General features: G+C 39.8%; 1 protein-coding gene across 1 annotated transcript; it reads left to right on the top strand.

The window, feature by feature from the left end:
• The first annotated feature begins 252 nt into the window (after positions 1-252).
• On the top strand, positions 253-1,808 carry LOC148008333 (uncharacterized). Its single transcript, XM_087674309.1, has 2 exons — positions 253-573; positions 927-1,808. Exons 1-2 carry the CDS (start codon positions 388-390, stop codon positions 1,563-1,565), a joined length of 825 nt encoding a protein of 274 aa, XP_087530435.1. The 5' UTR covers positions 253-387; the 3' UTR covers positions 1,566-1,808.
• Positions 1,809-11,625: the final 9,817 nt, after the last annotated feature.

The following is an 11,625-nucleotide window of genomic DNA, read 5'->3' as shown; positions in this document are numbered from 1 at the left end:
TTGACGGAGGAGGGGTTGAGAAAGGGGTGCTAAGAAGCACACAACAATACTATAAAACAAAGGAGAGAGAGAGAGAGAGAGAAGATGGATCGAGGGGAGAGAGGATATGAGGCCGTCGATGTGGCGAGATCTAACGGCGAGTATTTGAAATTCGAATGGGGGGCGATCCGGGGAGAGAGGGGTGGACGAATGGGGAGGCAGGAGAGGGCCACGGGGGCATGTCATACACTACAAATGCTCCATGTTGACCCATAGGTATCAGGCACGCACACGCCTTTCTCTCTCCATCTCTCTCTATCTCTCTGTCTCCCTCTCTCCCTCGCCCATTTTTCTCTCACCCCTCATCCTCTCTCTCCTTCTCTCTCGCTCTCTGCTCGAGCTCCATCCATGGCTTCCGCGGACGCTGCCACTGCTCCCGACGCGGCCCCTGCCGCCGCTCCCCCCGCAGAGGCAGTCCCCCCCGCCGAGACTAAGGCCGAGGTCAAGGCCAAAAAGACCAAAACTCCGAAGGAGAAGAAGCCCCGTGCGCCCAAGGGGTCCTCCAAGCCTGCCGCTCATCCGACCTACCTTGAGGTATAATTTCCTCGTTTTGCTTACTGATCTAGGTTCTCCTGTGCTGTGTGTTGCGTTTTACTTCTATGACATAATTTCTTCGCCTATCTCAATCAGAAAATTATTCCTGTTTTTCCTGATCTCGCGAACGCCCTTGAGCGGAATGTTTGCAGGAATATTGAATTCGAAATTGCATTGCCTATCTCAAAGGAATCTTAAGCTCTGATACAGAAGTCATGTCGTTTAGGGTTCACATGGCATAGTCTCTGGTTTGCATTCAGAAGTCTTACTTGCTAGAGTTTACCTAGCGTAATCTCCAATTTCATGCGCTTCTGCGTGGTTCATCTGCTAACAGTTCGTCTTTCTTCGTGCAGATGATCAAGGAGGCCATTTCCACCCTCAAGGATAGAACTGGATCCAGCCAACATGCTATAGCTAAATTCCTCGAGGACAAGCACAAATCCGGCCTCCCTCCCAATTACAAGAAGATTTTGTCCGTCCAATTGAAAAAGCTGTCCTCGAATGGACAGCTTGTGAAGGTGAAGAATTCTTACAAGCTCTCTGACAAGCTGAAGAAGCCAAGCAAGCCTGCTGCACCAAAGGCTCCTGATGCGAAGCCAAAGAAGCCTGCATCTGCGCCAAAGGCCGCGGCAGCAAAGCCAAAGCCAAAGCCAAAGCCAAAGGCCAAGCCAAAGAAGGTTGCAAGCAAGTCTCCAAAGAAGGTGAAGGTCTCGAAGGTGTCGAAGCCTGCTGCAGCAGGCAGCGCCTCCAAGCCGAAACCGAAACCGAAGGTTGTAGCCAAGGCAAAGCCTGCAGCAAAGCCGGCCAAGCCGGCTGCTGCCGCCGAGAAGAAGGCACCCCCTGCCAAGAAGCCTGCTGCATCTGCACCTAAAAAGCCTGCAGCGCCTAAGAAGGCTGCTCCGAAGAAGGCCAAATCTGTGAAGGCTGCTGCCAAGCCTAAGGCTCCGGCCAGCAAGCCGGCTGCCAAAAAAGCTAAGAAGGCAGGCAAGTGATCGAGTGGCAGGAGAAATCGGATCTCAATTCTGAGCCTGCGTGCGTGGTCCATCAAGCAATGGTGTTTCTGAACACCACCTCCTCCCTTTGAGTTGCAATCAGCTCTTTGCTTTTAGGTCGGACGTCTGAATTTTTGGTAGACGCCATCCTCTTTGACACTGGTCCTAGGTGTGTACAGAAGAAACCTGTGTAAAATGTACTGTACCATTTAAATCATCTCATAACATCAGGTAAGTTTAACAGTTGGGAAGTGCGGGATTGATGTGGTGGTGTTGTCAGCGTAGTTTTACAGTGGGGGGTTCCAAGCTGTGTGATCTCGCATGGGTTTATACTTTAATTTGCTTAATGCTACTAACTAATTTGTCAAGCTTAACGCAGTTTAACTCTCGTTGAATGATTGTCCACTCCAATGTTTTGTGGGTTGTTAGGTGGTTGGAGAATAATGGTTATTAGTCTCGAAATATGAGAGAGAGAGAGAGAGAGAGAGAGAGAGAGAGAGAGAGAGAGAGAGAGTTTTAATGTCCTTTTAATGGTTATTAGTCTCGAAATATGAGAGAGAGAGAGAGAGAGAAGAGAGAAGAGAGAGTTTTAATGTCCTTTTAATGGTTATTAGTCTCGAGATATGAGAGAGAGAGAGAGAGAGAGAGAGAGAGAGAGAGAGAGAGAGAGAGAGAGAGAGTCTTGATGTCCTTTTAGGCAGACTCTAATCAGAGTTGGTAGTCAGAGTCTACTTTCTTTGGCCATTGGCACATGAAGAAACACATGGAATGTATTATTAGCATTAAAAAGTTGTGGCAAAGTGGATCATGTGTGGGTTGAGTTCAATGAGAGTGAGATGATCATGTGTGGGTTGAGTTTATTGAGAGTGTGACTTCTAGCCATTTCAATGCCTCCTTTGTGGCACATAATAAATCTACTTGCATCCAAAAAGAAGGCCTAGTAAGACCGTTAAAGCTCCTAATGTTGAGGCTTTTTCAACTTTGTGATGATTTAGTTGCTTAAAGTAATTTTAACAATCTAGTTTTTTTTTTTTTTTTGGGGGGGGAGGGTGAACTTGGCCATTTTACCCAAAAGTAACTTAGTGCTAAGACTTTTTGAATTATTTAATGACCACTTTGTTGCATTGTGCATGGATGGTGGAGAGAAAATATTTAATGTGTAGCATTAGAAATTAAAGTGAGAATTTGCAACCAATAACATTGTAGAATGCTAATTAAAAAATTATCATACTTAAAGTAGAATGCTTATTAAAAAATTATCACCAAAAGTAATGTGTCAATTAAAAGAAAATGTTATTAGATGTGGCCATTTATATATTCGAGAATGTATCATATGAGGTTTAAGCGGTGGAAGTGAGTAGAATGCTAATTAAAAAATTATCATACTTAAAGTAGAATGCTTATTAAAAAATTATCACCTAAAGTAATGTCAATTAAAAGAAAATGTTATTAGATGTGGCCATTTATATATTCGAGAATGTATCATATGAGGTTTAAGCGGTGGAAGTGTCTGCATGTGCGGGATGCACATGCGACCATTTGTGACGATCAATGGATTAGTGGGAGGAGCTAATGCCAAGTTGATGTGGTAGGAATGCATTAAGTGAAGGATTATCATGTGATAATCAAAAACTTGAAATGTATTGCTCAAAGGGTTAGTACAAAATGCGAAATTGAACAAGGATTAAGAACTTGGAGAATTAGTTAGCAATATAGAAGTTTATTGAAGGACAAACAATTGAAGCATTTATTTCTTGGATAAAAAATCAATGTGATAAGATGTGGCTAGTGTTGGGATACAAAAGATTAGCGAGGAGTTAGCTTGAAGGTGTCTTTTGATACGTTTACCAACGTTGGATGGACTACTAACTATTCCTAACATTGAAGTGAGATATCAAGCTTTTGACGTTTAAGAAATTGTGCACTATTAATGGAGGAGTTGCAGCTAAAACTCGAGAATGAATTGACAATGGAGATGCTACAGTCTTTGCCAATGCAAAAGGCAATAATGAATGAATTTTTTTGAAGAGTGCTTCTATTGTAAGAACAAAGGATGTGCAATTGCAAATTGTTGCATCAAGGTGGATAAAAAGAAAGCTACCTTGAAAAGTAAACGGAAGGAGATAATTGATAGGGTTGAATAGGAGGCAGAGTTATTCATGGTAATCATTAAGGAAGTGTATTCCTCGACATAATAAGTACTAAGCTCTTTGCACCCAATCTTCTCTTGGTGCTTCGCATTGAGGTTGGTGCTATGTGCCAGCAAACATTTGGTACTTTACACCAAACTTTGAAGCACCAATGTTGTTCTCTTGTTGATTCTCATTGAAGCTCAAAGTATTTCTCTATAAATGTAGCAACATATTTACTTGTATACAAATATACAAGAGACATCCCTACTTATAGTAATATCAAAGTACCAAAAAAGGATTAGTGCATAATACAATCTTTATACAAAAAGATGAATGAATAAAGTTATATACATATTTTTAGTAACATAGATTTATTGTTTGATATCGAATAGAAATTATAACACCTTTCAAAATATAGTTTACATTTTGAAAACTTTAGTATCCAAAAAGAAATGGACAATATTATTCACATTGCTCACATGAATTTGATGTATGAATCTATTGTTCTAAATCACCCTACATTAATTATTGGAAAGATAGATTCCTCTTTCTACTTGAATTATTGAAAGTTAATATGGGTCGCACAACATGCAAGGGTGATGTGCCACGCCTACTCTCAGACTGTGTTACCCCATGTGGTTCGTAGTAGCATGTGGTGCATGTTCCTAAAACATTGAATATAGCATGTCTTTACATTTATTTAGTATATATTCATGTGTGGCTCTTAAATACCCATATTTGCAAACATGTATGTTTTCCTAAGGCAACTCTTTATACCCCTCCCCAAATAAGCTTCTCTCTATGAACATGAGGGTTAATTCACATAATGAAAAAGAGATCTAACATTTTTCCTAGAAGTATTATTAACATACATATATATGTATTAATACCCCACACACACACACACACACACACACACACACACACACACACACACAGATAGAGTATATTATATAAGTCATAGGGGGTGGGTGAGTGGGTGGCAGTGGTTGAAGGAGGGGGAGAGGGAAGCATGCTAAGTGAGGACATTGATGTTGGGTTTCAAGTTAGGGTGATGCCATGGAGAATGTATATATCTATATATATGTAAAATATATAGATATAAACTACATAAAATATATAGTATATACATTAATTAACATATCATATAATTAATGTATCATATTAACATTCAATAACATATTATGTTAAATATCATATTAAATGTCTAAATAACATATACAAAGTATATGTTAATATATATTAATATTTTATATATTAATATAATGTATTATTACATAATGTATTATATATCAATAGATAACATATATACAAGTATATTATTTTTATCTAACTTTATAAAACGTTATATATTAACATGTATATAAATATATATACTCGTGTGGGTTACATATTAATATTATGTTTTACATTAAATATTATTCATTTTATGTTAATATAGTTAACATTATTCGTTAGAAATTTGATGTTAAATAACTTTTAATTATATTCAATTAACACCCAATGTCATTTTACACATGGTGCCTATGTGTCCATTTTTAATGTCCTCATCATTTTACATATGACATCTTGATTTCTGCGTTGCAAAAATGCATGAGGGGATTGTGTGAAGGCTTGAGCACAACCCATTTCTTTATAGGCACCTTTCCTTGACGTCACGAAGTACATTGTGCTTATGAGATTGTGAGAGTTGGCGAGTAGGACTGTGGGATGAGCTCGCATGTGGGTGGCCCTTGAAAGGTTTTGTGGGGAGGCTTTTGCATGTGCCATGTGGCTCCCCTACAAAACCTTTCCTAATAGAAAGTATAGATTTACTAGACTCATGGATATTGGATAGTGGTGCCTCTTGCCACATGACCAACAAGAAATCTCTATATAATTTTATATAGCCTTTATAAGAATCCATCATTGTGATGGTTGAAAATGATGCAAAAATTATTACTCGTTGTACATGTACTATGTTTTTAAAAAGCTTTTAAACATGTATGTTTTAGAGATTAAGAAAAGTCCATTATCAATTGTTTTTATATAATTGATTTTGGATGTGAAGTGAGATTCATTAAGATAGGTGTAGAATTTCTCAACAGTGCTAGCAAAGTTGTTGGTGAGGGAGAAAGAAAGAACAACCTTGTTAAAGAAGGAATGACGTGTATGAGAAAAGTGCTCATATAGCCACCACAAGAGTGGGTATAAGTAAACTTTGGCATGAAAAGCTTGGTCACATTGGATATGCAATGTTAAAAGAAATGCACAAGCCATGTATGGTTGCTTGATTATGTGCAATGATTAAAATAAAGAAACCATACCAAGCTTATATGAGCAAGCAACAAAAAAATGTATTTTTACAAGAAAGCAAGAATAGAGCAAAGGCTCCTATAGAGTTGGTGCATGTTGACTTGTGCGGTAAGATATCTATATAAGCCTTGAGATTTTATCTTATTTATGTTGATCATTGAATGACTATAGTATAAAGATGTGGGATACTTCCCTCATGGTAAGGCTTAAGATTTTTGAAAGTTTAAAGAATGGCAATGAAACATGGATACTATGAACAAATTGAGAATAAATGGTGGTCACAAGTTCAACCCAAAGGGGACTAAGAACTTTGTTAGAGCAAACAATGTCTCATAACCTTAACATATTGATATTTTCGAACACCAAAATTGCACCATTGTCGAAATGTAAAGGGATTGCCTTTTTGGACCAAAGTTATTAATATTACAATTTACATTCTTAACTAGAGCTATACAAGGGCTTTCAAGGGAAAAACACCACATGAGACCTATAGTGGTAAGAAACCATTAGTCTCACACTTTAGAACTTTTGGATGTGGATACTATATACATGTTCCAAAGGATAAGAGAAACAAGTTAAAACAAAAAAGCACCATATGCATCTTCTTATGTTATAGTGAGATAAGGAAAATACTTACAAATTGTATGATCAAGAGGCAAAGGAGATCACAACTAGTTGTGTTGTGGTGGTGTTCAAGGAGCAGCCATATATAGGGGAGGAGGAAAAGGTAAGCTCTTTCACTTTATTATCAATCAAAGTAGTCCACTATGAATGTGTCCCAAGAATTTCAAATGATGAAGGAAAAAGTTCACTAACTTGTTATTATGCCACCAAAAAATCCATTGCCATGATGGATGAAGTAACTATATGATCAAAATAATCCTATGCCTACAATTGTTGGGAAAAAGACAAATGGACCAATGATGTATAACAAAATAGAGTAGCCAACAAAGGCTTTTTCTCACATACTCAATATGTTCTTGATGGCTAAGATAATGAGAGAAGTTTGACTTAGAAGAAGTACTTGTAGATCCAACACGGAGAGTAACTATGCAAAGGTGACAATGATAGTATAACTAAGAATGATACTTGGAAAGTAGTGGATTAGCTAGACAACAGAAGATTATTATCACCAAGTGGGTATGGAAAGTAAAGTATAACACTAATGGAAGCTTAGAAAAGCATAAATCCAGACTGGTTGCATAGAGATCTTTACGTTGAAAGGTTTGGTTTTTAAGAATCATTCTTTTCCATTGCCAAAATAACCACTATGTTCACACAATTTTGTAGTGGCCGCTCACAAAAAGTAGAAAATCGATCAAATGGATGTTAACCCATCATACTTGAATCTCAAGGAGGAGATGTATATAGCTCGCTTATTCACTAGGATTTGAGGCCTCCCATTTAGAGAACAAAGTTTGTAAGGTCAAAAAGGCATTGTATGGAATGAAGCAAGCCCCTAGAGTATGGTATCACTGGATGTATAAGTTCTTTTTGAGCTTAAGTATCAAAAGATGTGCCTTAGATGCTAACTTATGTTTACTAGAATGGTGACAAGATTATAGTGATTTTCCTTCATGTGGATGATCTTATTTATAGGTGAATATGAATATATGATCCATTAGATAAGAAAGGCTTTGAGTTTTGAGTTTGAAATGGTAGACTTGCACTTACTACACAATTATATGGGGATTGACATCTGGTAAGAGCTCGAAAAAATCTTCATGACTCAAAAGAAGTATGCATGGGGATCTTAGCAACATTTGGCATGACTAAGTGCAAGGAGATAGCTATATCTATGGAGGTCAATGTGAAGTTATCCATTGAGGAAACATCAATACTAGTAGACATTCGGAGGTACATTAGATATTAGTTTCGCTGATGGTGCTTTGAGTAGACACCTGAATGGAACTCTTGGCTATGGTATTTACAAGATAACTTTTTTTTACAGGATGAAGATATAACTAGAGCTAGATTGCCATTTTCAAAAATCTACTGTGTCATGCATATAACAAATATATAGAGATTTAACTTCACTATGTGTGTATTTTAATTGAGGGTGAAATAATGAAAATTATTTACTGTCCAATGGAGGAGAATGGAGTAGATATCTTCACCAAAGCTCCTACTAATGATTTGATACAAGTTCATCTTTAAAAACTTAGTATTATGCTAAGAATGTAGTTCATCTGGGATGGAGATCAACGGGGGTCCTTAGATATGCTCAATACCCCACCCTTAAAGAGTACCACCAATAATCTATAGTGGTCAAAGTTGTTAGGCTCCTCTTATGAGGAAAAGCCATTTGTAAGCTTGGATATTGGTTGGGTCTTTGACTTATATTGTTAGGTGAGGTCTTTGTGACTAAATGGTGACGTTTATGAACCTAACCTTTAGGTTAGATAGAGTAGCTAAGTTAATACCAACTTGAGGCACATTGCATCGAGTTGTGGGGTGTGGGAGTTATTAGAGACCCATATTTTGAGGTTTGGGGGGTACAAAATTAGTTCTTGGTTGTGGGAGTTTCAAGGGGGTTGGTGGATCCCTTGTTAGCGGGGTTCTAGGGGCAATGCTTACGAGGCATGATATTAAAGTGAATATTTTCCTAGCCAACTAATGAAGGTGTATAATATGTGTAGTGGGAGCTCATGTTCAACCGCCAAGACCCACGGACCGATTATTGCTTCAAGCATTTCAAGTGAGCACAAATGGCTATCTCTCACCTAGCTGATGCACCTTCGATCCTACGGGGGTTTAGTGAGCTTACCTTGATGCCCAAATGATTAGCCTCCTCCGTCAAGAAAGCTGGTAGCTCCACGATTCGAGATGCAAGCTCAAGCAACCTCAAGCCTCCTCCTTCTAGCTCCATCCTCCATAGTTGTGTGCGAGACAAAAGAAGAGAAGAAAAAGAAGAAGAAGAAGAAGAGAGGAGATGATGGAGAGTTTCTTCTCCAAGATTCCTCATCCTCACACACACACTCCCTCACTCCCTCACACTTCCTCTCTCAAGCACACACAAGCAACCAAGAAGGAGATCCTTGGGCACCCATCCCCTTTTTTACATGACTGGGCATCTTTCCAAGGTCCTCTTTCCCTATTCCCTTCTAGTTGCCTTATCCCTTCACCTATGTCCGTTTAGACTTTACAACTTGCACAGGAGGGAGCTTGGCACTCTTATAAAATGAATTACATTGCGCCTTACACTTTCCTTGCGAGAGCCCTCAGAGGTTCTCCTTCATCCTTGAGAGAGCCTCCTTGATCCTTGAGAGGACCTCCTTCATGCTTGAGAGAGCCTTGCTAGAATATTCGGTGGTTGGCCACATTTTTTCTGAGATGGTCTTCTTCTCCACTTTTCCTGCCTAGGCAGAATGAGCTTCTTCATTCACTTTTTGACTTGGGCTTCTTCTGCTTCTTTTTGGCTGCATAGTTTTTGTTTGTGACATGTCTCGTAACATTACCCCCCTCCTAGATGAGTGCTGGTCCCATGGCACTTGCGGGTTTGAGCTAATGAAGGTCTGGTGATTTGACAGGTGGTCATGTGAGTTGATAATGATGGGGCCTCCATAGTTGGTGGGCTTGCATTGTTTGAAGTTACTTGTAAAGAAAAGAAGGTGCACTGCCCAGGGGTGTGGCTATCTTACTGTGTGGTGCATTGTGCTCATGCTAGTGGAATTGGGAGTTGGGTCGAACCACAGGTAGTAGGCTTGGATATCATCCCACACTTGAGGACCCAATTTTTGTCTAAGGGGGTGTGGCGAGTGTGGCTTAGGGAGACACGTCTAACCATAGGCGAGGGCGACCTCCTTATGTATGTCCTACCCTTGATTTGCCCTAAGCATGATGTGGGGAATCAAAATGGGCTAGGGGGTTAGGGACAGAGCTAGCCGACCGAAGCCACCGGACATTCCTAACTTGAGGACCCCTAGGTGCAATGACTGTGGCCTACATGTAATGAGATCATTCGGTTGCTTTCCCTGTGATTTCCTCCTGGTGATCTCTTATTCGTTTGCTTTTTCCATTTTTTGTATTTTCTCTACATTTCTTTTTTTTCTTGTTTCTTTCTTTCTTAAAAAAAGATTATAAATATAAATAGATGAAGATTAAGTCCTCATCATAAGAGTCATGAGAGGGGGAGGTTAAAGGCTTAATAAAATTGCTAAGAAGTTGTCTACTTTGGATGTATCCTTTTAGGCCTATTCGAGAAATAAGAGGAGTAATAGATAGGAAGGAATGGTTGCAGCTAGTGAAACGACTGTCACCTATATCCTCTAAGAGGGCTATGCAAAAAGATGATAGGAGGGCAACACGCATGATTAGCCTAGCCATTGCATAGTTGTCTATGCCAGCATTGAGATAAAAAAAGAGTGGTGGGAGGCAGTGCTCTTATGGTGTAGACTCCTGCCTAAGTAATATCCTAAGTAATCTAAGATAATTACAAGTAGTAATAAAGGTAGGATTTGGGCAAAAAGTGAACTCATTGAGGAAATGGGCAATTGAGTCCCATAGATCGGTTTTGGAGAAGGTCAGTGGCCTCCAGCTTGATGGCATTTACGTTATATATCTTTGGAAAATCATATTTGCCATGGATGTCAGGATTGAAACCCACCCCTACCCTTCTTGGATATGGCATATGTGTGGGGTCATTTCTCTCAAAGGGTAGTGTGTTGAAAAATGACATCCAGGTATTCATGGTGCCATCCTAGATTCTCCTTGGCCACTTTGGTTGGGACTTGTAGCCTTAAACTGTCCGGGGCACCTCCATGACTTTATCTTCCTAGTATTTGGGTGCCTCTATTCCCCATCATGTCAGATTCTTCTTCCTCTCCTAGTTCCACCTACTCCCGAGCCTTCCTCCCACGCTTATTACCTCCTCCACCACTTTGATCGATTAGCACTCTGCATAAGATGGAGGGAAATTTGAAGGTGAAGTCAAACTGTTCATGGCCATTTTATTTTTGCTCCCATATTATGAGCTCTGCATTCCAATCCATTGGGAAGCAATCCTCTCATGGTGGAATGGGCACTTTAGGGGCTATTGTTGGCTGGGCTTTTAATCTTCTTTTTGCCAGCTTTAATATCCGCACCCTTTTTCTCTTGAGTTCTGCTCTTCTTTCGGCAGTGGTGTCCACCTCATACTACATTCTCGATTATGGAGAGGGAGGTTGCAGTACTAGTTTCACTTTTGGCTATCCCACTTCAAACTCCAGCCTTGCTTTTAGGAGTGGCCTTTGCCTTTTAGCTTCACTCCTTGGCACTTGCGGTTCTCCTTCCTTGCTTTTAGGAGTGGCCTTTGCCTTTCAGCTTCACTCCTTGGCACTTGCGGTTCTCCTTCCTTGAGGCTTAGTAGGTCAGCCTCTTTGACCGTTAGCCTTGCCCTTAGCAAATAATCTCTTTGATCTTGTTGGCTTAGGCTAGTCCCCTCTTCCTGCGGTTGAGCACACAGCCCATACCTTATTGCTTTATGGGCAATCTCAAGATTTTTATTTAGTGATTCAACGACCTCCTCCTCCTTTGATTGTGTAACATCCAGTAAAGTGCTGAGGAAGGCACATTGTTGGGATTCTAGTATTGTCTGCATGGCATTTGCTAGGCCTACTCTTTGCAACCACTTTATTTCCTTTTACAAGGGCTAG

This window comes from Lygodium microphyllum, unplaced genomic scaffold (genome assembly GCF_053477565.2).
Source record: "Lygodium microphyllum isolate KBCC unplaced genomic scaffold, Lygodium_microphyllum_v1.1.10 scaffold_188, whole genome shotgun sequence".
Classification (NCBI taxonomy): Eukaryota; Viridiplantae; Streptophyta; class Polypodiopsida; order Schizaeales; family Lygodiaceae; genus Lygodium; species Lygodium microphyllum.
The sequence above is the reverse complement of the archived record's forward strand: the minus strand, read 5'-3'. Positions and strand labels throughout refer to the sequence as shown.